At 28.2% G+C, this 26,956-nt stretch overlaps 2 protein-coding genes across 3 annotated transcripts; both read left to right on the top strand.

Moving 5' to 3' along the window:
• Positions 1 to 633: 633 nt before the first annotated feature.
• On the top strand, positions 634 to 26,676 carry LOC145185306 (ubiquitin conjugation factor E4 B-like). Its single transcript, XM_090097591.1, has 28 exons — positions 634 to 935; positions 1,195 to 1,596; positions 7,619 to 7,649; positions 8,099 to 8,261; positions 12,162 to 12,340; positions 16,756 to 16,891; positions 18,084 to 18,427; positions 18,682 to 18,782; positions 18,958 to 19,081; positions 19,688 to 19,771; positions 19,878 to 19,937; positions 20,069 to 20,185; positions 20,288 to 20,386; positions 20,564 to 20,677; positions 20,904 to 20,993; positions 21,094 to 21,199; positions 21,434 to 21,669; positions 21,957 to 22,180; positions 23,620 to 23,737; positions 23,931 to 24,048; positions 24,244 to 24,370; positions 24,456 to 24,732; positions 25,223 to 25,300; positions 25,426 to 25,539; positions 25,760 to 25,828; positions 25,908 to 26,013; positions 26,162 to 26,308; positions 26,524 to 26,676. The coding sequence occupies exons 1-28, from the start codon at positions 736 to 738 to the stop codon at positions 26,592 to 26,594; spliced, it is 4,035 nt and encodes a 1,344-aa protein (XP_089953717.1). The 5' UTR covers positions 634 to 735; the 3' UTR covers positions 26,595 to 26,676.
• Positions 5,170 to 7,319, top strand: LOC145185784 (solute carrier family 35 member F5-like). 2 transcript variants are annotated; one of them, XM_080061796.2, is made up of 2 exons: positions 5,600 to 6,420; positions 6,505 to 7,319. In XM_080061796.2, exons 1-2 carry the CDS (start codon positions 5,727 to 5,729, stop codon positions 7,137 to 7,139), a joined length of 1,329 nt encoding a protein of 442 aa, XP_079917922.2. In that variant the 5' UTR covers positions 5,600 to 5,726; the 3' UTR covers positions 7,140 to 7,319. The 2 variants fall into 2 exon arrangements, with proteins under 2 accessions (XP_079917921.2, XP_079917922.2); XM_080061795.2 differs by having other exon boundaries at positions 5,170 to 7,319.
• Positions 26,677 to 26,956: the final 280 nt, after the last annotated feature.

The raw sequence follows: 26,956 nt of genomic DNA, 5'->3' as shown, positions 1-26,956 counted from the left end.
CTGTTATTTTATTTCCGGCAAATTAACCGGATTAGTGCTGATCGCACATATTCAAAACATCAATAAATGCATAGCTGTGCATAAAATGCATACGGATAACGTTTTTATACTTGGCAACCTTTTTATTTTGTTTTGCTTCTTATATCGTATATAACAATAATAAAAGTTTGATTTTATGTTTTTAAGCAATTTTTTTACAACGTCGGCTATTTTTTTTACTAAAACTTAAACCTTAAACTTTATGCTTTATTAACAGCTTGCAGTCAAATAACACCCTTTCTTAACTAGATTAACTATGGGTGAAAAAATAATGCTTTTAATCTAGTTATAAATATATAATTTATGCAAATGTATTAGTTGTGCTAGTATCATTAGTAGAAAATGCTGTTCTGTAAATTATTTCTAAATTTTTGAAACAAAATCTACTCCAAAATCCAATTCATAAGTATTATTGGTTGCCTTAATATGTTACCTTGCAATATTCATATATTCATACCTACTTACCTACCTTCTTTCCTGCATATGTATGTATTACGTATGTATGTATGTATGTATGTATGTATGTATGTATGTATGTATGTATGTATGTATGCATGTATGTTGTATGTATGTATGTATGTATGTATGTATGTATGTATGTATGTATGTATGTATGCATATATGCATGTATGTTTGTGAATCAAATCAAGGTTATCAGATAAAACAATCTATTTACATTGATACGGAAGTGTGCAGATGGTAGATTCTGCTGAAAGCTTCCCTAATACTGCACCAATACCCTCATGTAGGCCAAAGTTGTTTGAAACAAACAGCAAACTAATTCTGACGCCTGAAAAAAAGGTTAATGTGGTCAATGAAGCATTTAAATCCATACCAGTTATAAAAAGTGGTGTTACAGTCAAAGAAAATGTTAAAGATTTTGATGATTCTTGTCCGTAAGTTAATTTAATACAATCCAGTAAAATTTTGTAGTTAAATCATAAATATTTTAAAGATGTGTCTGATTTTTCCATTTTTAGGTTTATGTAAGTAGATGAGATGCTTATCCTTTTTAAGGCTCTTAAACTAATATATATATATAAAAAGCTTTATGAACTATTACGTAAATATATACACATTTGCATGCTTTATACTCTGTTCTATATTGAAGAAACCTTGGGTTAATAAAGAGATTTTATGTTTTTATTTATTTAGTCTTTCATATCCTGCATTAAATTCTACAAACCGACTTGTGCAACAACTTGAAGAGGTTAAAAATGCAGTTTTTAACAATAAACAAGTATTAGAAGAGATTTCTGATGTCAATATGAAAACACATAGCAAATTGAATCATTTAGATTATGATTTAAATGACCGAAGGTATGCTTCTCTAACTTCTCTTAGCTCCCAAGTAAAAACCACATTACCTAGAACTCAGTGCAAGCTTAAAAAACAAGATGAGAATCTTCAGCCACCTCTCATTGAAGATCTAAGGTTTCTGGCTGAATATGACACTGAAATTGCAAAAATTGATTATAAAGTTGATTTTGGTTGTGTATCCGAATCGGGTGATGACTTTGATTACTTATTTGACTTATATAGAAGTATGAATTTTCTTTAACATTTCACATAAATTTTCGAGGAAATATGTTTTTTGAATGACAATATAATTTGTTTTTAAGTACAATTAAAAAAAAAAAAAAAGAAAAGGGTTGATTCTGCCTCTAAAATTCTGCCTATTATTAAACAATTGCTTAAGTTTTATACTTTACATAGTATGTTTTACTGTTGTAATTTTAGACCATATATTTACTCCTTGTTTTAAAATATAAACAACAAACCTCATCCCAATATTACAGATATTACTCAAATTATCAATGAAATAAATTGCTTATTTTCAAAGTGGCTAGTGATGCCAAATTACATTAGCCAGATCTCTAGAGTTTCTTAAAGTACATTATATCAGAATTACCAATCTCAATAAATTAATCGTTTCTTGCTTTTTTTAAAAAGTTATTTTGACTTAAAATTAAAAATAAAAAGTACTAAAAACAAATGCCAAAATACTGAAGTTCTTTACAAAAAACTATTTAGTTTTATTTGAGAAATTTTTTTTTACTATGATCTCTGTTTACTTAATTACTGCTGGATGAAAATATAAATTTTGTTCTAAAAATATCATTATACATTATTGTTGTATTGATTATAAAACTAAGTATAATATTATATACTTAATAAAAATATTCACATTAAGAATTGTGTAAGTTTGTTTCCTCAAAATTTAAGTAGTTTTAGTAATTATTAGTAAGTGTGTTTGACCATTAGAAAAAAAAAAAAGGCGTCTGATGTTCAGTCAGTAAATGACAAGTAGCCCATCTCTAAATGGTGATCTGGCAAAAGTTGAAGATGAACTCTGTGAAAAACTTTTAGAAAATAAAAATTTGAAGCTGTATAATTCTTCTGATATGGCACTGGAATTAATGTTGAAGAGAGCGTTTTGTCTTTATTAAATGCATTTAACAAAAAGTCTTTAAAACATTGTGATATTAATTTTACAGATAAGGGTACATTCTTTACATGAAACAGCTATGAGAGATTGTCAGTATACAATGGAGCCAAAGTTGACTCTCTAGACCAAAATAAAAATACTCCATTATATTGAGCTGTTTTATATCTCTGATATGACAATGTAAAACTTTTAGTCTCATTTGGTGCTAATATAAACCAAAAAAATGATAGTAAACTGTCTCCCTTAGGACTGGCAAAAAGAATGAGTGGCATCAATACCAAAATATTGTTGCTTCAAAAACCTCTACCTGAATCAACTGCAGAAAAAAATTGATCAAATTAATAAGAATATTTGAAAGCTTTTTAGCTGTAACATCTGTTCCATCTTCTTTTCTAAAAAGGAAGAACACAAACATTGAAATTCAAAATAAACATCATTGTATAAGACTTAATGAAGATTTAAATCTTTTCTTTGAGGCAAAAAATAAAATCTGACTTCATAAGTTAATGAAGTTCGTATCAAGTTTTTGATTTAATGTTTTATTTTGTTTTTTAAACAGTTTTTTAATTTTTGGTAAAAAGATTAAAATAAAAAAGCTTAGCCAATATAATTAAACCATGAAGCTTTATTGTTCATGTGTGCTATTGTACACACCGAAAACTCAAGTAATAATAGCAAATAACAACTGGTTTTTTAGAGTGCATTTGTTGACTTGTTTTTTTTTTGGTTTGATTATGACCTATTTGACAAAGAACTTGAGGATGATTTTGAAAATTTCATTGATGTAAATAATTCTGTTTTACTTTTCTGTTCTACTACTTTTTTTTTTTTTTTTTTTTCAATAAAGAAACAGTCTAAATATAATAAATCAACAGTCTGGTATGCATTTTTATATCACACAACAATTGTTCAGGGTGAAAAAGTTATAGTCACTGGCTATTATTATATGTTTTTAACTTACACAAAGGAAGGTTGCAAAAAATTTATCTGATTCAAGTCAACATTCTTGGGAAAACTAAATGCATGCAGTTAATTCAAATGGTAATGTAAATGTCAATGTCAGAACTTAATAGTCTTTAAAATAATTGCAGAGGATTGTTTAGAAGCCAATTTTAAAGAATTTTTTCATTTCATTTTCCACTTTCATTTCATTGCATGATACAAAGCTATTTTCCAGTTCATTTATTGAAAAGTTATTGCATCAACAATGTGCCTGAAATCTTTTGAACACTGTGATTTTAAATCTCTTTGATGTACCAATTGAATGCATGTTTACTGCTTCTATGGTTAAAAGTCCAATCACAGTAATACTTTTCACTTTTTTTTTCTTCAGAAACATACATGCTCAAGTGAGTCTTTTTGTATTCACTAAAGTGGTATCAAATGACATCTGTTCTGTCCCAGGATACTGTTAAATTATAAAATGCAGTTGCTGCAGCATCACTTGCTCCTGCTGATAATTTTGAAATGCTAACAGCTGTCAGTTCCTTGACCTGACACTAGATTCAGAAATCTGTCCACTTTGTTTTTCTTCAGTGTCTTTATCTGAGTGGGTAGTTAATCCAACAATTAGATTGAAATCGCTTTTTAGGTTTTCAGCCACAGGCTGCTGAAAAAGAACTTAGAATGTAATTAGAATCGGTCTTTTTTTTTTTTTTTTAATAAAGTTTTGAGATAAAAACAAGAAATTTTTATCATTAGTTCAAGAAAACATAAATTTATGATTGAAACTTTATTGAGTATACAGACTTCTATTTTAGGTATTTAAAATGATTTGAGCTAATAAAATATTTTTCATTTACTCATAAACTTCTAAAATCTTGATGCTAAATCTTTAAATGCTTTTTTTTTTTTTTTTTTTCTCCGTGATTTTATCATTTCATAAAACATTTTAATATTAAATAATTGTCAGGATGTTTTATTATATATTTTTTCCTTTTTAAGATTTTTTTTAAATCAAAGCTTTTAAAAATCAATTCTTATCTTTCTAAATTAACATTTGAAAATTTAGTTATTAATTTTAAAGTTTATTTTTAACAATTCATACATGAAAATTGTATTTAAAATCAAAATTTGTGTAATAAATTATATTTAAAAACAAAATTGTAGTAATGTATATTTTAGGTTAAACACTTCCAACAGTGTTTTTGAAAACCTAGAATCTCCTTAAAAGGAAATCTCAGAATTAACCTCAACTTTTATTCTAATTGTTCAGTGTTTTACAAGATGTTCCTTTTTTTTTTTAAGCAAATGACATCTCGGCATAAAGCAGGAACATTAAAGTTAAAAAGAACTTTTTCTACTGAAATAAAATGTGGCTATTGAATGAAAGAAAATAAATGTCACTTTAAAAAATGTGTTATGTACAAAAGTTTATAAAACAACATACCAGGAGATTGGGTAACTGTTCACTTTTTTTCGTAGGTGAAAAATATTTTTACAATGAAGTATTACCAGCAAAAATCTATATAACCTATTTTCATAAATAAGGGAATAAATTGATAAAATCTGTTTATTTGATTTGATTTGTAAGTTTTCTTATGTTTTTTTAGGAACAGATTTATAAAACTTGTTATTTTAATTTCCGTTTGTTATTTTTGTAAAAGGTGATCAAAATTTTAATAGACTAAATTGTTGTCAAGTGTTTGTTTTCAAAAAATCTTCTCTTTAAGTCATACTTATTCTTTTTTGGAAAAAAAAAAAAAGTGTTATTAGATTATATTTTGAGTGTTAGGTACAACTTATTCTACCATTAAAATGTTCTTGCATTGGAATGTTACATGCAGCTTACTTTTTTTTACTTAGATTTATTTGTAAACTACTAGAGCAAATTTTAGGACAATTAGTTTCATTTGACAGCATTAGTTGCTCCATAGCTTTAATGCTGTCAAAGCTGATTTTTTAAACAATAAATTAACCATTAAAGAAACGAATATAGCAAATATCAATTTGCAATTATTTTAATCTTTAAAATCAATAAGAAATTTTATAATTAATTCTCGGAATAAGTAGTCAATTTCAAAATAGCTTCTTTCTTTTTGATATCTGTTTGATTACACTTATCTTTACATTAATAGTTTGTGTTGTTTTGATATTTTATTGATTTTTAGTTTTTGTTAAAGTATTTTCAGCTTCAATTGATAAAAATACAACCTTAACAATAAAAAGACACATAACACAAGACGCTGGTTGCATGGTGTTTTTTTGATGCTTGTAATTTTCAACATGAATATTGACAATGGAAGTTAACAAGTCTCCAAAAGCAAGTTTAAAAAGATTTTCATTAGGAATTTTCCTCCTAGTTATTGTTGATATTATTTGGGTGGCTTCAGCTGAGTTGAGTGTTTACATATTTCATAATGAAAGTTTTAATAAACCATTTTTTACAACCTACTTCAAAACAGCAATGTTTTCTATTTACCTAATTGGCTTCGTATTTATCAAGAGGTGGCAGAAGCAACTATTTTCTATATGTGTTAATCCAAATGAAAACAAAAAACTTTTTAAGGAAGTGAAACGTTTTTCAGATAACAATCCTCACAGTGTGAACATTTCAGAAAATATTTCTTGCTCATCTACACCTAATACAGAAGGAAATATAACTCCGCCAACCTTTGAGGACATGACTGAAGATGATTCCAGTGAATATTCTGAAGAGGTTCCTCATCGAAAAGTTTGTTTTAATAATGTGCGTGAAGTCCGTTCACTTGCGCACAAGCATGGAGATGCACAAATTTTAGCTCGAATGTCACAGAGTTCTATTAATGAATTACATAGTCAATTAGAAGTTTTGCATGGAAAACTAAGTCTTTTTGATACATTGAAATTATCTTTAATGTTTGTTTTCTTGTGGATTTTGGGTACTTTAATGTACCAAGAAGCTTTAGCTAAAGAATCTGCCGCAGTAACAAATATCTTATCTTCAACCTCAGGTTTGTTCACTTTAATATTAGCGTCAATATTTCCAAGTTCTGTGAATGATAGATTTACTTTATCAAAGCTTTTATCTGTATTAGTTAACCTTGGTGGGATCTTTATTATTTGTTGGTTTGATCCTAATAGACCTCCAACTACTATCAACCTTGGAGAAATATATAGTTTATTGGGTGCCTTGTTTTATGCATGTTATATTGTTTTAATTAAAAAGAAAGTTGGTGATGGTGAAAAACTTGATATGCCTTTATTCTTTGGATTTGTTGGTTTCTTTGGTGCCATTCTCTTTCTACCTGTATTTGTCATTTTTCACTATACTAATTTAGAGCACTTTGAACTCCCAACTCATAAGACTACTTGGAGTTATTTAATAATAAACGCTCTTATTGGAACAGTGTTTTCTGAGTTGCTCTGGCTTGGGGGTTGTTTTTTGACAAGCTCATTAATGGCAACATTAGCACTGGGAATGATTATTCCAATGACAATAACATATGACTTTATTGTGAATGGTATTAAATTTTCTCATGCATTTTTACTAGGTTCACTGCCAATTTTTCTATCTTTTGTAGCAGTGACAATATTAACACACTATAGTGACTGGGACCCTATCAAAGATTTGATTTGTTTTTGTTGCTGTTGTTTCTATAGCAAAGAAGAAACTGTCCCTCTGCTGAATGATAAAAAGATATGCGATGATGCTAGACTTTTAAAAGAATGACTTTTTTATGTTAAGGATTTACTATTTATATAATAATTATAATCTGAAGAATTAAAATTTTCAATTTTTATAGCTGTAAATTAGATGGTGTTTTGTTATTTCATTTTAAAATAATCGTAATGTTTGATATTGCTGCATGGAAAATATTTTTATTTATCATAACTCAAGTTCTTTAAATTTCATATTTCGTTTTCATTTGCAAAATGTAAATAATTGATGCTTGGATTCTCTGTAAATGTTTTCAGTTTCAATTTAATTAATTCAGCTTAATTTTTTTAAAGCTGATTTAAGTATCTTTAATGTAGTAAAATTTATAACATACAATTTTTATAGTCATACTTCGCTCATGTTTATGATGATATGTTTTGTTAGTTAAGTAATTGACCTCATGAATTGTTCAAAAGTTTATTATACAGTCAATTATATTTTTAAGCATAAACATGATACTCATTAATGATTTAATTTGATTAAATCAAAAGTAATATAATGACTGAGCTGACTCCAGATGAAGTAAGTCTTTTTTTATTTTAAAATATAGCTATAAAGGTTTATGACCATGAATTCTTATTTGAATTCATGGTCATAACCTTTAATTTAGGAATACCTTAAGAAGTTATGGTCTAATTAAAATCTTTTAAATTTATACCCATTTAGTATTTTCCTTTTCATACCCTTTTTCACACATATATAGTTCTTACACATCTATACCCATTCCCATACTTCAAAATTCAAATTGAAGACTAAGCTTATGAAATAATAAATGAAATGATAAACCATAAAAATGATAATTAAGATTTCAGTTGAATTACAAGTAAAATAAGCCAAAGTGTTCTCTGAGTTTAATTATTTTTAATGTTTATATTTATATGGTTATTTTTTTATCTTTTGTATAAAATGATATTGTCATATTATAATCTTAAAGCCATCTTTTTTACTTTTTTATGGTGTTATATATTAAGGTTCGGCAACGTCGCTTGGCAAGACTTAGTGGTGGGAATGTACCACAAGCCATACCTCTTAGAATCCCTAATCAACCATTATGCATTACACCATTGAATTTTAGTTCTCCAACTACTCATTATATTGAGAATATAAGTCCAGCATCTAATGCCACATTGTATGGTAAGTTCATTTGGTCTTGTATTTTTGATTTGTGAAGCATTTTAACTATAGTTATATATAGTTAGTCTTTTTTCTTCCCTTCCTTACAAAGCTTTTATTGGCTTAAAGAAAATTTCTAGCGAAATTATTAAAATCCTCAAAGAAATGAGGTTATCTACTCTTTTATTACTCTGCTTTGGAACTTTAAAATTCCCTGTCAGAAAGTTAGCTTGGTGTACAAGTTAACTTTATAATTTTAAGTAAAAAGAGTGCTTTAATGTTTTATAATCAATGTGTACTAAAGTTATATTTTCAACAGATTGTTTTTGTCTACTTGCACATAATAGCAATTTAATAACAAAAAAACTCTTGATAAAGTTTTTTACTTTTGCTATTGAATTTTTTTACATAAAAGTTTTCCAGCAATTTGTGGTAAAGTTTTATTTTTGTTTTGAAATATTAAGTTGTTGCATTGCATTAATATCAAACACCAAGAACATCTAGTTAAATTTTTAATGTTTTCTGCCATAGCAAGTTTTTTTTGCTTTTAATCAAGTAGAGTTAAATTAGATAACTACCCTACACCAGTCTTTTGGTATAACCTGCCCTAGGATATTTATTGAGGAGATCAGACCATTGCACAAGTAGTTGATCAGCAAATGCAAACAAAATCTTTGTGGATAGTGACAGCAAGTTGACACTTAAACTCTCAACAAAAACAATTTTTGTGCTAATCAAAAAGATGATTTGAAATAAAAATGGTGATGGTTCATTTATGTCAATCAAAATTTGTTCACTTAAAAGAACTATTTAACTATTAAATGGTTATTCTCAGTTCTACAATCCAATTCTTTTTCTTTCTGGTTTCCTCAATCATAAAAAGCTTTTTTATCAACTAAAAATTTTTATTATCTTTTCAGTAATTTATCCCTCACACTGGGCCAAAGTAAGTGTCAGGTTTAATGTCGTTGCACTCAAATAAAACCATTTTTTACATAAGAGTATTATCCATATAGCTATAGCTAAAATCTTTTCTGAAATAGAAATGGGTGCTAAATATACTTTTAGATAAAACAAAATATACATATGAAAAACTTAAAAGTAATAATTCTCTATTAGTTCTGGAACTTTGGAAATATCAACTTAAGCATTTGTAAACTATTACAAGTTGTGTGTCAACAGGAGGTAAAATAGTTTGATTCTTAACTTACCACGCTAAAAGAAACTTTTAAATTTACATATATTTATTCATATGTATAGTAAACTTAATGTGAATTAGTTTTAGAAGTTCAAGGTTTTAGTTGTGGATTATCACCTGTAACAACCCAACGTAAACTACCTTATTTCCTACATTAAATTTGATATTTATTGTAATTTCAAAATATCAAATTTGTAAAAGGATCTCTTGTAACAAAGTATGTTTCTCTCAACTAACTATAATTTCAGATCTAGGTCCAAGTTTTAAATAGTTAGAATGAAAACCTAGAAGAATAAATGCAGCTGTTTAACTTTCCTGGATATTCAAGGAACAACAAATGCTCTTGTTGTTTGGCTTTTAGAGAAATTTCTAAAAACTTAAGAGGTTGGATAAGGATCTAAATTCTTCTTGTGGTGAATGAGGACCTTAAGTACCTAAGGTATATTTATCTTTAAATCTCCATCCTTTTCTTTCTTATTTTTTATTATTAAAAAGTTTATTTTTAAAATAGGTTGTGTAGAAAAGCCTTCTGAGGATTAGCTGCACTGCAAGTCTCCTTCCTCCTGATCATATAATTGTACTCAAGTCTGAAGTCAACTTACGTTCTTCCTGTCAAACAATCACAAATTAGAACTCTTAAACAAAAAACAAAAAAAAGTAAATCAAAAGAGATGGTTCCCACTCTTCATAAAGGTTTAGAAATTGAACTATTTATTGAGTTTAATATTCTTGGTTGGCTGTTGAAATTAGAGGATTGTGAATAGTAAAAAGCAAATACTTTTGTGAGAACTTGTCTATGTTCAGAAAACATCCAATTTTTTGCTAGATTTGTTATTATTCTGTGACTTAGATTTCAAATAGCAGGTTTTGTATTTAAAGTAATCATCAATTTTTTTGACTATGATGAGTGAAATGATTAATATTTTTACCTAATTAGTTTCGTATTTTTGAATCTAATAAAAATTTCAGCCAAATTGTTGAAAAAGGGAATTTGCAAGATCAACAGTATTACGTTGCTTTTGACTTGAAATGTGGGACTGCAATATTCAGCCTTTGCATTCTGCAAAAAGGAACTTTTCTGTTAGAGTTAACAAATAAACAAACTTAGCAGTATTTTAATATCAGTAAAGTAAATATATAGAAATAAATCAATGAAGTTATAAATGATGGATTTTATGAAAGATTTCCATCCTAGAATTTTGTATCTTTGTTCAGATCTAATTATATTTTTTGAGCAGCTGATTCCTTCACCAGAACTTCTTTTGTTAATTGGTTTTAGTTAATTTAATTCAAGTTTAATTGTTTAGTGTTTGCAAAATTTTCAGAATGCTTTTTTTTTAAGTTGCTGTTTTTCCAGCAAATTAAAGCAAGGCTATAAAGAGGCCCTAACAAATGTAAAGAATATGTTTCTTGCAACACAAGAGGATACTTTAAAAATAGATAAGTTAGTGTGTCCTTCAATCATTGGGAAGTTTTACTGAATGATGTTTAGTTGTGATCCAAATTGATGTGGGCAAGTTTTAAAAGATAGGAGGAACATCCAGGTCATGGAGACAGTCTACTATCAGTAGATCATGAAGACAGTTTACTATCAGCAGATTATGGACACAATCTACTCTCAGCAGATCATGGAGACAGTCTGTATCAGCAGTTTTTGATCTTTGATTGAAAAGAATTTAATTATTTTGTTTATTTTTATATTTTTGTATCTAAACATTTATTTTTAAATTTAATTTAAAAATACCAATTTTTAAAACTTTGTATTTTGTTATTACTCAAATTAGGGGCTGGTCCTTTAGTCTATAATATTGTAATTCACAATAATACAAAATTAGTTATAAACTTGTTATTATTTTTAATTATAATACTACAAATTCAAAGAGAAAAAAATGTAAAGACCTCTAAGGTTGTAAATACCCAAGGACCCCTCAGGGTTAACACTTTACTCCATTTTTTCTCCCTAGCACTTTGTCCAGATTTCAAAAACCCTCTTCTATAACTACAGAACTAATATTGATAAAAAAAGGTTTTATTTGAGACTCATAAAATTGAACCTGGTATTTACTTTAGGCCAGTGTGCTCTTTGAGTTTAGAACCAGTAGTATAAGTCGATCTCTTTTTAGAAGACAATATTAGAGAGTTAAAATTCTACTGAATTAAAAATTTTTTCCATTTATGTGAATGTTGATCACCAACAGCATTCAAAATCATCTGCTATTCCAGTGCTTATTTTATTTAAAAATATGACTATAATGAGAAACATATATAACTTTCCACATTGCACTTTTTAATCATGTAAAAGTGTTCTCTTGACTCAGTATGTAAGTTGGCTGGATGTTTAAGTCAACTTGATTTATAGTTTATACCACTTGTGAATGAATCTGATAGATCCATCTGTGAATGAATCTGATAGATCCATCTAAGTGGTATTTTATGTTCAGCTTGTTAAAGTATAACCTTGTCAATGATTTCCTTGAAATCGATTTGATCAAGGATACTGTCAGTATGGTGAATCACATCAATCTGAAGTCACATCTGAAGCAAACTAGTATGTTTAACAGTGAGAAGTTGACACTTAGAATTAAGTCTTTGACTGACAATGTGTTTTGTTCCATGAGATTTAATGAACTTGACATGTCACTCCAGAAAATTTTCTCATCTAAATAGTTAATTATAAAACTATTTAATTGAAGTAAAACTAAAAAGTACATTCTTTTCTTTAGGGCAGTCACCATTAATGACAAGTGGCTCTTTGGAAAGTAGATATGGATCACAACCAATGGATATTGATAACGAAGCAATTATTGATTCTCCATATCTTGAAAAAAATAACAAAAGGCCATTTAACACAAGCAAACCTCCTCGTGATGGAAAATTAATTAGAGTTAGCACTCAAGAAACAGTTTGTGTTTTATTTTTTAACTTTGATATTTTTTTTTTTCTGACATGATGTGATGTTGGTTAATTTTATTTCTAAAATCCTAAAAAGGTTTTCTGTCTATGCTAAGTCATGTTATGTGTCGTACATACTACAATGTTCAACTTCTCTTCTCTGATTTTATCTTTTAAATAATTAATAACAAGAATAATAAGTTATTTTCAAGCTTAGAAGAAATCTGAAGTCAATAACAAATGAGATGAAAATCTATTTTTAAATGCATTACTCCTTATATACTGATAATAGTAACAAAAATGTGATTGCACCAGTAAAAAAAGGATAATTTTTTATATTTATTTACATATTCACATATGGTCCGAGAAGGCTGTAACCCCAACTTGATGTTCCAGAGAAACCCTTTGGAGGGAATGATATATACACACCTCTGATATCAAAAATCCAAAAACTGAAATAAAGCTATTTTGTCTGAGAAAAAAAAAATCTTTTTTAAAATTCTCATTTTATTAAACATAATCTGTAAACTACACCGTCTTATATTTTGCATTTTTTACAGTATTAGGAATGCTTTTCTAAAAATGAACTCTGAAATTATCCTTTGATCTGATAATAGACACATGGCATGAAATTTTTCAGTATATAATGCATCTTTCTAATAACAATCAATGACAAACACAAATGAACATAAAATTTATGTTGCATATTTCTGTTATTTCTACTGCAATTTACAAATTTTTATTGTTGTAGTACACAACATAGAGTTGCATCTATTTTCCATATTCAGGATAGCTGTTTGCTCTTTTGTATTGCTCCTAGTGAGAATGAAAGCTGAGATGCAGAAATTCAGTTGCTTGTTTACTGAGCTTAGCAAGAGGCTCTTTTCATTTTTCAATGAGTTGTGCAATGTGATAGAACAAAGCATGAACTTTGGGAGTCAGCTTTTAAATTCAGTAATTGTTTGGGCATAGTTCTCATCAAGAGATGTTCCAAAACAGGAAGAAACAACTTTTCCGAATTTTCTAAGTGTGTTAATAATGCTTAAAATTTGGAAAGCACAATTCTGTTCAGAAAACCTTCAAAGCACTTCAATGTTTTTCAGTAGATTGTGGCAGTCATTTCCTGCAGAGTGACCTTGATGAAAAGGCTGGATTTTAATGTGAAGTACAATAGGCGTTTCTTCTGCCATTGACCACCTGTCTTTCAATGCTTTGTAGAGGAGGTCCGCCACACCCAGAAGATGTAGTTCCATTGGTGGAATCAAGTCAAGCACAAGTTCACTATTTGACATAGAGATAAGGGGCTCCTGGGCTGCATTTTTGAAATCTTCTGCTTTTTTCAAGTCTATTCCAGCAGCTTTGAAGGGTTCAAAGCAATTTTGATGTGATCCAAGTGTACAAAGATTTCCACAATTTTCCAAATTTTGTCAGTCAGTGTCACACCATGTGCATGGATGACTACTTGCATGTCACTGCAAGCCACAGAGAATGTGTGACAATTTCAAGTCACATGATACAACAAATGGAACATTTTCAAAACAGATCAAGGTCAAAAGTTTCTTGACATTATCATAATTTTCTGGTATGTTTCACACTGCTGTCTGCTGCAGTTTGGCAAAGTCAAGGTCCTTTTGCTGGGTGGGCATGGAATGGGACTATTTGTACTGAGCTTTTGATTGATTTTCAAAAAGCCACCACCACCATCCAAATCCAGCTTGAAAAAATATTCTGAGTATATTTGTTTCTGTGTCAAGATCACATTTTGAATCTCTTTAAGGTTCTTGCAGCATACAACAATTTCTTGCCTTGCTTTTGCTTGATCCAGGCAAATATCAATTGCACTCTGAGAATAATAATTGGTAAGTTGAGTTCCAAGTTGCATAAACTTTGCTCTATAATTTGGCTTAACAATTGGTGATTTTGTAACTTGATTCAGAGTGGTGGCACATTTTTTAATGCTTGAATTAGACAACCCTGTGTTTGGCTGAAGTTATACTAAATCCTCTGCTGTCAACTTTGACTTACTACCAAAAAAGTTTTTGGAACAATAAGGAACTAGAATTAAATTGAAGTATTATTGTAATGAATAGTGGACATATTTAAAATATAAGTTGTATTTTCTAAAACTAAGAGTTTGAAAGAATACCATTGATAAGTTGCTGTCAAAAAGTATGTTCAAAAACATTCACTTATATTTAACAAATGCAGATAATTAAAAAATATGAAATATGAAAGCTTAAATTAACTGTTGCGAATTTTTAACAAATTCAAATGAATAAACATTTTTGAAAAGTTTCTTCAACTGATAAGTGATATTCATAGCTCATAAAATGTTAGCTTAAAGCTTTACCTTGTGTAATAGGATCAGGTCTTCCACTTTTTGCCTGTGTGATTCTGATAGTACCATGTGGTGAAGCATCTTTAGAAGTGATAACTGAAGATGCAATTTGTTCATTTACTGTAAAAAAATACTGTAAAAAATGCAAAATATATGAGGCTATCATTCAAACAGTATGTGTTAAAAAATGAGATTTTTAAAAATGATTTTTTTTTTTCAGAAGAAATAGTTCCATTTCAGTTTTTTCATATTTGATATCAGGGATGTGTATATATTATTCCCTCCAAAGGGTTTTTTTGAAACTTCAAGTTGGTGGGTTATAGCGTACTCAGGCCATATGTGATATTACATTTCATTCATACAAAAAGTACCAGATTGAAATCTCTGTGCATATTTTTTGCATCCAACCCTTCATTTAAACCAAGCTCAGTTTGGTATGAAGGCGTTGTTCATACCCCATGTTTGTTTTGGTAACAATAAATTATTTAAACTCCTGTAACTCATTTATCTCCTACAACTCATTTATCTCCTGTTTGTTTTGGTAACAATAAATCATTTAAAACAAATGGGAGAATATGGCTGACAATTATGTGCACTATTCAGGTACCCTCCAGCTTTGTTTTAAATATATTTTTTGCTGCAGCTTAAGAATTGACCTCTTAAGTTCTTTAACAGTTGATATTGTTACCTTATTCTAATCCAAAGATGCATAATTTTACTTTTGAAAACAGGTGCTATAGGTAGTAAATTAGGTTAAAGTGCTAAACTCCTGAAATGTTTTTCCCAGAGGTTTACTAGCACTATTTCAGCCAAATCATTTAAGCAGTATATACTGTACTCATTGAAACCCACTTCATGTCAACCATTTTATTCACAGTCTCTGATAACTTTGCTCCATTTTCAACATACAATTTGCACCAATCATCAAATTACCCAATGTTCTTGGGGTTCTTTCTTTTAAGAAACGTTCTTCTTTATACTACAAACAGTTACATTTACCAGAATGAGAAAACAGATCAAAGGTTCTCTAAGCATAATTTAAGTCAAATGCCAATTGGTAGATAGCTTTATCCAGATTCAATCTAATTAAGATTTCAATTGTCTTTAGATATACCTCCTACAATAGCTAGAAGAAAACAATTTATCTCTGCTCTCAATTTAAATTTACTCTTATCTCTGCTTATAGTGTAAATCTACTCTTATTTCTGTTATAGTGTAAATCTTTTTTGTTGTTTTCATCAAACACATTTAGAATTACTTTAAGCAGTTTCTGACTTCTTTTGCAAGATTTATTATCTTTAAAACTAAAGGGCTCCCAACTTAAAACTAATTTTTATATATTTAAATGTTCTTTTTTGGAGTTTATTTAAACAAACATGTAAAAATGTCATTATTTAAAATATAAAACTCTTGTAGTAAAACAGGCATAGATAATGTTTCATTAATCTTGAACTATACTTAGTATAATAGCAATACAAATTTGTTACATACAAATTTGTTGAATAAGAAGTAAGCAATTTACAATTACTAATTTAATTGGAATTTATTAACCTTTGGCAAAGTAAAGCAGCAACTAGATATTGAATTTCACACAGCTTCTTACTTGCATTATATGTGTTTAATAATATCAATAAGATTAGTATTAAGTCTAACTCTTGACTTCTTAATCTTTAAAAGCAAACAAAAAAGAATTTCTATGAATATTAAAATTTAACTGTTTTTTAAATCTTAATGTTCTGTTTTTTTCTAAACAATTTGTTTTTCTAAACAATTTTTCTTTTTACATTTTTAAATCTTTAAATTACTTATATTTCTAATCAACTTCAGATTTTATTCTGGGCTTGAAAATACCTTATGAAAGCTGTTTCTAGAATCAGGTGAATTATACTGAAGCAATCAGCAATATCTTCAACCATAGTTGAACCCCAACAAATTTCTGTGACAAAATGTGATCTCATCATAGAGGTTTATTGATGGAACCTGGCTGATGTTCATTTAGTGCTTTTGAGTGCTTTAAATTAGTTTTTGTTACTTTTATTTTAGTTTTAGTGTTGAGTTTTTTCAAATTTACATTCTCTTTTCTTCAGGAAGATACTTTCGCCTGCACCTCAGCAATTTTAACTTCGTTAGGGAAGATATTTCTTGTGAAGTTTCATGAGAATGTTGACAACAATTTTACTCTAGTTAAAGAAGTTGGTGAACAGATATATGATGGTGAAATAAGTAATCAGATTGTTTTGAGTTGTTTAGTTTTCAATTTCATAATTAATTATAGATTCTTTATAATATTAGTAATGATATTATCTTCTCCTAAATACATAATAAGAACTCTTCCATTTTATCAAGTGCATATAAAAAAATGTGTAAATGTGAAAAAAAGGTTCTGGATTGATTTCTTCTGTTTTTTCTTCTCAAACCAACTGTTGTTTGTAAGTATTTTACTAATTAATGTTGATTTTATGATGACATCTATAAAAATTTGCACAAAACTGCTAATGATGAAGATTTAAGTTAAATTTAAGATTTTTCTTGAGATTTTAAAGATCTGAAAGTTAAGATACATAGAAATGGGTCAAAAAAGCAGTGAGCAAACCAACATAGTAGCTATGAAGAGTGGTTTTATTGTTAGCAATAGAGAAATAGCAAGTAGATTTTAAAATTTTCCAGGATGGTGTCAGAAATACTCTGAAAACATTTCAAATAACAACATTTAATATCATCCAGGATCCAGTAATTCAAAAAAAGCAATGGGCTATGAGAACAGTCTAAACATTGTACAGAGCTGCATGTGCTAAATGCATTAAAAATACTTGCATGTAAATATTTCACCAAATTAAAATGTGTATGTTACTTATCACATAGTTTTTGTTTGTTTTTTTTATCTACAAAAATATTGAGATAGAAAAACAAAAAAAAATATTTCTAAATGAAATTTTAAAAAAATGGGGGTTTGTTAATAGATATTCTAGATGTAAATGTATGTACCCTTCAGGTATTCAACTGGTATTCGTTTACATGAGCAATCATTAAAACATTTTTACAAACTGGATTTTACTACAAAGTAAATCCTGATTAAGTGTAAAACATCTTTTTCAAACCATGATCATGATCCACACTAAAGTTTTCAAGGATTTCCCATTTAAAATATTGCTAGTTATATAGAGATCTTTTTAGATAAATTTAATCTTTCATTGATATTTTTTTATAAATTTGTCGATTAAAATCTTTTTTTAAAATTAATGTTTAAAACAAAGTGAGTTAATAATAAATTAGTTTTGAAAAGATTTTAAGTAATAGATTTAAAGTGTAGTCCCTTCCTTGTTATTTTTTTAAAAAAAGCATTTGTTGCAATTTGTTTTTTGTTTTTTTTGTTGTTTTTTTTATACTTTTTAACTAAATATTCCTCTTTCTTTAGTTAAAAACATGATAAACTTTAAAGATATTGTCCAGCAAATTATTATGAATCAGCTTCTTCATTCATCAAACTGTCTTCCATCTAAAGTGCAAGCTTCACAGGTTCTTAAGGAAATTGATGTTATTTCAGTAAATATGCAGTCAGATACATCGCCCGAGTCTATAAATCCATCTAAAGCACTTTCGCAAACTGACATAATTGAAAAGGTTGATCATTTAACCCATGTTTTACCACCCTTAGCCCAGATTCCTATTGATTATACAATGCTGGAGCATCGTGTTGCTGCTCTTAGATATTTATGTGGTTGTTATGAACGAGCAAAGACTGAAGGGTCTCAATCATTGGTTAGCTTTTAAAATTGATATAAACTTAAATTTCAAATTCAACCCAAAATTATTTTCTGAAAATAGAGGAAATTTAGAAGAAATATGTTTGGTATCAAAGTTATTAAGATTATGAATGCTCTCACATTTACTCCTGTCAGCTGATTTTATGCTTTAGAATTGAAGTTCAGAATGACATCTTTTTGTTATTACTATTGTCTATTGTTCTGCAATTTGTCTTTTTGTTGTTTCTGATGAAAGTTATTAATCTATAGAGAAATTCAAATGAAAAGTGGAAAAAAGTAATATCAAGTGTGAATGATATTTGTATCAACTATGCCATCCTTCTTGTACAAGGAAAACTATCAGACAAAAGGTTAGTGAAACACTATTGTTTGAAGGATATATCTAGAAATAAAGTTGTAATAAATTTGTAATATTTTATGTAATTATGAAAATAGTAATAAATGTAATGAAGGTGGATGTACTGAAATTAATATTTTTGTTAATATTGATGTACTTAAAGTTGATGTACTGAAATTTATGTTTAGAGTGAACAATGCAAGTTGTGTCATTACCCATTTTTTGTTAGAAGAAAAAGATTGCTTGTCTGAGGAATTTCTCAGCAATTTTGTATCTACCTTATGGCTCACTGGTGATGGATGCTTTCAGCAGGTGCTAATTATAATTATAAAATTGCTAACTAGCTTTTGAACTTTGATTACTTTAGCATTTTTTTTTTTGTTTCTCTTTAAAAATAATTTTGGAAACTTTTATGACAATAATTTTCATTTTTATCTTTCATCAGTAATTTTTTGATTTTTTGTTAGACCGTTATTATAAATTTTGCTGCTGGAATCTAACATTAGCTAATCTGATGCACTTTAACCACTTTTTAGTAGATGCAATATGGCTGACTTTTTTCAACTATTAAAATACCTTATTACATTTATGTCATTAAAAACTCTTCTTTTTTACTTGCGATTGGTTAAGTAAGAGTCTCCAGTAAAATTCAGTTTAATTTACCATTACACACTGATGATAACCAGCATGCTCTCCTATTTTCATACTATTTTCTTGTGTTATAATAACTATTTTAAATTCAAGATATGCTTTATATTCTTGTTTCTGTTGTCCAAAGTTGACAATCAACCATTGCTATAGAAACAGTTTTCCACCTGAACTGAGGGAACAGAATTCTTTTTTTTTTTTAGTAATCTTTAAAATATTTTAAGATTTTTACTGATGAATTTTCGTGTAGGTTTATTGCGCACCTTTTAGATATTTGAACCGGTTTTAAAGTCAATGTTGGAAAAAGTTTCACGTTGCAGTCTGGCTGATGAAACTTTTAAGTATCCTTTAATGGTATTTCAATAAATTTATACCTCTAACATAGAAAGATAAGTTTTTCATTTTTATGGTTATGATCTTTTTTAAATCCCCAGTTATATTTTTTCTTTATTTATTCAAGGCACTTTCTACTCTTTGTGACATTAAATTGGCAAATGGGACCAGACCACTTTGCAGTTTGGTAAGACACGATAATTGTGTGATTTTTGTAACTAGTTGTTACTTGGCACTCATGATTATTTCCAGAATTCTATCATTTTGAATTAAATTTTGTATTTTGATTGTTAAGTAAACTTTAAATGATTTACTTAGATAACAAGTATGCATAATTGGTTACCAGTTCCTCTTTCGACTGCAAGTGGGCGGGAAATTCAAATGTTTTCATTCTTGGGACCTTTCTTACAGTTTTCTGTTTTCTTTGAAGATGATGTAAGAATTACCTTACTGTTATTAAACTATTTTAAATGTTTGTTGTTGTTTTTTCTCATCTTTCCCTTTTTTTTCATTTTTTTTCATTTTCTTTTTTTATAGCCAAAAGTAGCAAAGAAGTATTTTTCTGATGGCAAGCCTAGTTCTGATAACACCCAGCTAACACGTTCTACACTTCGGACATGTCTTCAGCTTGTCAGGGTAAAGCATTTCACCAACTTACAAATAAAAAGCTTATGGTGAACAAAAATGAAGTTTAAAAGATGTTTTTTTATTTTTTTTTTTAAAAAAACTTTCGGCTAAGTATTTTTTTGTTATTAGGTAATGCCTAAATATCAACTTAATATATTTTATTACTTGTTTTTTTTTCCCTTTTAGTCTGAGATGTTCAAAGTTATTCATAGTCTGCTGCTGTCTTCTGATGTAAGAGGAAATTGCCTTGACTACTTTGCTGCAATTTTATCCAGGAATTCTAAAAAAAATCAGCTTCAGGTAATTTTAAAAAATACTCTAAAATCTTGTTAACTTAGCAACTATATATCACAAGGTATTATAGATAGATGGAAATAATTTTTGTTCAAAATAGTTAAAATATTTTATTATTTTCTAAATATAAGTTTTTTAGTGAAAAGTTTCTATTTTCAAATTTAAATATTGTGATATTTTGATATATTGTAAAAAGTTTTATTTGCTGTAATATAGCTTATTACATTTGCAGGTTAATGAAAAGCTTTTGGCATCAGATGGCTTTTTGTTGAATGTTTTATCAATTCTTCAGCATCTTTCTGTGAAAATCAAATTAGATAAGGTAAGGGAAAACATTCTTAAAAATTGTGAATTTGTCACCTCCTTTCCCCCCCCCCCCCCCCTTTTTTTTTTTTTAATGTATTTGTTTTTGATTTTTGAAGATAGATCAGCTTTACTTAATTCACCCCCAATGTCGTTTGAACACTTCACAATTTTCTGCAATAAAAGCTAAAAAAGAAGAAATTGATGCATGGAAGGATAGTTTAGGTATTTTTATTGAATTAGTGATTTTTTTAACTCTCTTAGAAACTATTAAATCCCAGGGTTATTACACTATGCAATGGTTTTTTTTATTGGACTTAAATTTATATTCTTAAACAAGTATTATTATCAAATTTCTAAGTGTTTGAAAGAAGTTGGAATACAAAAGCAAAATATTTTCTGGGTTTGTAATAGTTAAAAGCTTTAACAAATATATATATGACAAGTTTGTATTTATAGAGAAATCAAAGGCTTGGGTTGAGCCCAAATTTCCAACAGAGTGTTTTTTCCTTACATATCATTGCCATCATATCTCTGTTATACCAGCAACACGAAAGTATATTCAGCGCATGCGTGAAATTCGTGACATGAATAAACTCATTAACGAATTAGAATCACATGAAAATGATTGGAAGCTTACACATTCAGCAGCGAGGAACAGATTGCTTTTAAAGAAGTGGAAAGCCAAAATACAGGTAATAAAAATTATGTTGTGTATTATATTAATACATAGTTTTATCATAAATTTTTTTTGGAAATGAGCTATAAGTTTTACCAGCATGCTGGAGGGTTTTAAATGCTTTATGTTCTCACATAAAATGTGTGTAAAATAAGGAAGCATTTGTTTGTATTTTTTGATTAATTCCTCATAAAAAAGTTTTTTCTGGGACTATCTTCCATAATATGAGTTATAATCAATTGTTATGATTTATAATTGCATAATTTGTTTGAATTGTAATGTAGAAAAATATCTTCTCTTAAGGTTTTAATAACGCAAGATGCTTGTGCTGTAACTGGACTTGTTGATGAAAGTTTAATGAGAAGGTGTCTTCGCTTTTACAGTAACGCAGCATATTGGCTTCTTAATCTTATTTTGCAAGGAAAAGATACTTACTATCCTCTTCCAAAAACAGTGCCATTAGAATTTGGAGCACTACCCGATTATTATATTGAAGATATGATTGAATGTTTATTGTTTATTGATTTGTGAGTTTTAAATTATTTTTAAAAATTGTGATAAATATACTTTGTAACGGTTGATAACTAAAAATCCGGACAAAGTTTAAAGGATCATAACTTCCTCATTTTTTAATGTTTTACAAAAGTAAAAAAAGAATTTTGTAGAGAATGATTTAATTTATTCAATATAATATTCAATTAAATTCAATCACTCCATTTCATCTGACACGGTCAATCAAACTCTTGGTGCGACTAACTGTTTCTTGGATAGCATTAGGATCAACTTTGGTCAAACAATACTTAATTCTTTCTTTAAGTTGTGAAAGTTTTCTTGCTTGCCAATTATTCTTATACACAAGACCTTTCAATATTGGCCAAAAATTTTCAATGGGCCTGCATTCAGGTAAATTTGGCGGATTATCTTTTTTTGGTACAATTTCAATATTTTTAGTCTTTAAATATTCCAACACGCTTTAAGCATAATGAGCAGATGCAAGATCTGGCCAGAACACAAAATTATCATTTAAATGATGCTCTTCTATAAACGGGATAAGTCTCTTTTGAGCACAATGCTCTAAGTAAATAAACTGGTTGATAGCGTTGCTAGATTCTCAAAAATATGGTTTTGAGGTACCTTTGGCCAAAATAGCAATCCAGACCATTATTTTTTCTGGAAACTTCTCTTTTTGTCTGTATTTTACATTCTGTGGAGTCAACAAAATATCACTGGAGTAGTAATTAGCATTTCCATTTATTGAACTGTGATTTAAAGTAAAATACGATTCATCGTCAATGATCCATTCAAAGTCTCTGTAATTTTGGTAAAGCCACCTGCAGTATGTTCGAATTCTTAGCATCATTTGCTCATCTCACTTTGGAATCTTTTGCTTTTTTATAACATTTGATAGCAAATACTGAATTTACGAGCTATTTGCCTCTGTGAAATACCATCTTGATGGTCAAACATGGTTTTAAGCTTAGAAACCTTACTTTTTGGCATTTTTTTGGCTATACGACCACTTCCAGGTTTTCTTTCATGTCCAAATTTGTTTTCAGCGCGTTTTATTATGTCAATGGTAGTTCTTGATATATTTTCAGCAAGAAAATGCTTTACTGTGTATGTTTTGCTGAGATTTATATTTTCCAAATAAAACTCATACACACGTTTCTGTTGCTCATTTTCGTTTTTTTGGTTCACCTTCATTTTTAAATGATTGATTCAAATACTTTTTATGTTTTTTTAAAAAAAGAATATGTGAGCTAAATAAATATATTTTAACTATTATGTATACTTATTTTAACACGAAGCAAAATTAGCTTTAACTTTGTCCTGATTTTTAGTCATTTTATCACCCGTTATCTATTATTTAAAAAGCTTACAATTTAAAGTTAATGATATGATGTTCATAATAAATGTGATTGCAGTGAGCTTACTCTAATTTCTCAACTTTTATTTTATTTTTAAGTCACATGCCACAAATCCTTGATGATGAGTATTTGGATAGTTTTGTTCCCCTTCTTGTTATTCTAATGTGCAACTATAGTTACATTGCTAATCCTTACTTAGTTGCTAAACTTGTTGAGGTATATGATCTTTTACTACAAATTAAGATATATGATTTTTTTTAATATAAATTTGTTATAATGTATGATCTATTACTAAAAGTTTGTTTGGGCATTAATCGTTTACTATAAATTTGTTAACTGTACTTTTGTTGAGACAAAAATAGTTAAATATAACATCTTGTAATTGTGTTTGTTTTCACTCCTTTTATAGTTGCTATTTGCAATTGACCCTTCTCTTCAACCACGAGCAATTAACTTATATGAAAAAGTTACTTCAAATCCAATTGGTCAATTATTTCTTATTCCATCTCTCCTCAAGTTTTACATTGGTAATTTTTTGTTTTTGTTTTGTAAGAGTGTTGTTAATTATAAGAATTGTGTTTATGAAATTGTTTATCTAAAGGTATCAAAGTTCATAAGTTTTAAATTCTTCTTACGTTTTAATGTAGGAAGAATAGTTAGAAAAAAGAAATCATTATTTTTGATTAAAAAACATCTGTTAATTTTTGTAAACAACTTTACAGATGTGGAAACTACAGGCAGTTCAAGTGAATTTTATGATAAGTTTGGAATTCGCTATCATATCTCTGTTATCTTAAAAGGTTTATGGAAAAAACCAATGCACAAAGCTGCTATAGTCAAAGAGAGCAGGTTTCATCAAAAATGTTCTGTTTTTTTGGTTCTATTTTATTCATTTTTTACATATTTAAAATTCTCTTACTTTTTTGAATTTTAGCTGTGATAATTTTACGCGATTTATCAACATGTTGATAAATGATACAACATTTTTGTTGGATGAGTCCATCGATACCTTGCGAAATATCAGAGACACACAAGATGCTATGGCAAACACTAAAGAATGGGAGCAACTATCAGGAGAAGCGCGTCAAACGAGGCAACGCCAATTGGCTACCGATGAACGGCAGTGTAAATCATATTTAACGCTAGCTACAGAAACCGTGGATATGCTTCATTATTTGACTGATGAAATCAAAGGGCCCTTCTTGCAACATGTGAATAATTAGTTTTTGTATTACTGTTTTATGTATTATTATTATTATTATTTATTTTTTTTATAATTATTATTGTTATTGTTATTATTATTGTTATTATTGTTGTTGTTATTATTATTATTATTATTATTGTTATTATTATTATTATTATTATTATTATTATTATTATTATTATTATTATTATTATTATTATTATTATTATTATTACTTTTATTATTGTTATTATTATTATCATTTTTATTGTTATTTTTTTTATAATCATTATTATTATTTATTATTATTATTGTTTATTATTATTATTATTATTATCATTATTATTATTATTATTATTATTATTATTATTATTATTATTATTATTATTATTATTATTATTCACGGAAACTTTCGGTGGTTTTCTTTTAAAATTTTTCCTTCAGTCTTTATTTTTTTATATGTTAAGTTGGTTTTGATATATATTTTCATTTATGTTTTAACATATGCTTTTATATAGGAGCTTGCTAAAAGATTATCTGTCATGCTAAACTATAACGTCAAGCAGTTAACAGGTGAAAAATATAAAAATTTAAAGGTATGTTTATTAGAATTTATCAAGCCTTTTTTAAAACTTTAGAGATCTTGCTGAATTCTTATAGGCATTTTTCTTTTTTTTAAAAAAAAAAAAAAATACCGGAAGTAATTGTCTTTCTACTTCAGGTGAGAAACCCTGAGAAATACGGCTTCGAACCGAAGAAGTTATTAGACCGAATAATTGATATATATTTGCATTTGGATTCGGATGAGTTTGCTCAAGCTGTTGCTGCTGATGAAGTAATTTTTTGTTTGTTCGTTTGTTTTTGTTGTTTTTTTGGACAGAAAATTTCTCACTTTTGAGCTCACTTATGATCCACCTTATAAGGAATAGTAGCTTATATCCTTCTCCATCATATTCTTGCAAAAACTAGTGTCATCATTTAGATTTTTTCGTAAACCCTTTTGAAGATCATTTCCTTTTTTTTATGCTCATAGAATTTTTTTTTTTTTATTACAGCGCTCCTACAGAAAAGAGCTTTTTGATGACTGCATAATGTTGTTACAAAGAACTGTTCTTAAAACGCAGGTAAAAATTTCTCTCGCTTTTATTTAATCCTACAAATAACTTAAGAAGTTGTTGCTAATTTAACAATTCACATCCATAGAATCAACTAGAACAATTGCGACGCTTCGCAGACCGAGTGGAACGTATTATTGTTGAAAATTACAAAAACGCAATTGATCTTGATGATGCTCCTGATGAGTTTAAAGGTAAAACAAAAAAACAAAAAAAAAACCATGGTTATCAACAACACTTTGGTGTTGTAATTAGTAAATTAGAAGTAATGTTATTTGTTTGTTCATTCCTCTCTTTTTCCTCCTTGAGGATTGTATGCGATTGTAAGTATTTTGCTTTTAGATCCTCTGATTGATACGGTGATGGTTGATCCAGTTATCTTACCTAGTGGTACAATTATGGATCGGTCTGTTATTTTACGCCATCTACTAAACTCCAATACTGACCCTTTCAATCGGCAAAAATTAACTGAAGATATGCTTCGGCCAGGTTTTTATCGGATATTTTCTTTTTTTTTTTAAAAAAAAAATTGAGTTCTTGCTTGTCTTTTTGCGTAAAAGATTTTCATGAAAACTGAGTTCGTAATAATTATTGCCCCTGTTAAATATTAAGATAATGGAGGCCCATTATTTGGGGGTATGAATGTAATATGTCTGATAAAAAAAATGCATCAACCATTTTTATTTATTTTTTAATTTGTTTAGCAAACGAATTAAAAACAAAAATCGATAATTGGATTGAATCGAAGAAGTCAAAAAGACATAAAAACATGTAAATATAGACCACTTTTGCTGCAAAGTGTATAGTTATAGAAGATTCAATTGTGTTGCAATATATTTATTTCATATTTCTAGGCATTATGTTTGTGTTTGTCATTTCGCGTGTTATTTTTGTTTTTATATTATGGCCTTAATCCTAAAAATCAAAGCTAAAACACTTTGAGGAAAGAGTATTCGGGTTATTCTTTGATAAAAGAGTGCAGCTTATTCTTGCGCAAAACTCGTCTTAATTCTGAGAAATTACTAAAACGGCTTACTTTTAATGCTGCAAACGTTTTGAAAATTTATTTTAAGTATGTTAATAGGTGATTTAATTTGTCAAAGCGCTAGCAGCATGTTAAAAGAAAGAATTTTCAAA

Source organism: Hydra viridissima, unplaced genomic scaffold (assembly GCF_058129835.1).
Source record: "Hydra viridissima isolate aposymbiotic clone 2 unplaced genomic scaffold, HvirCarnegie_v1 scaffold_9, whole genome shotgun sequence".
NCBI classification, from domain to species: domain Eukaryota; kingdom Metazoa; phylum Cnidaria; class Hydrozoa; order Anthoathecata; family Hydridae; genus Hydra; species Hydra viridissima.
This window is presented reverse-complemented; position numbering and strand designations above follow the sequence as displayed.

What these genes read in the sequence shown, in the direction of transcription:
- LOC145185306 (XM_090097591.1), top strand. Translation starts at nt 736, where the DNA reads ATGGTAGATTCTGCTGAAAGCTTCCCTAATACTGCACCAATACCCTCA. An exon ending in CTGTTTTCTTTGAAGATGAT is followed by an intron (nt 20,186 to 20,287) that starts GTAAGAATTACC and finishes CTTTTTTTATAG; the next exon opens with CCAAAAGTAGCAAAGAAGTA. An exon ending in TGCATGGAAGGATAGTTTAG is followed by an intron (nt 21,200 to 21,433) that starts GTATTTTTATTG and finishes TTGTATTTATAG; the next exon opens with AGAAATCAAAGGCTTGGGTT.
- LOC145185784 (XM_080061795.2), top strand. Translation starts at nt 5,727, where the DNA reads ATGGAAGTTAACAAGTCTCCAAAAGCAAGTTTAAAAAGATTTTCATTA.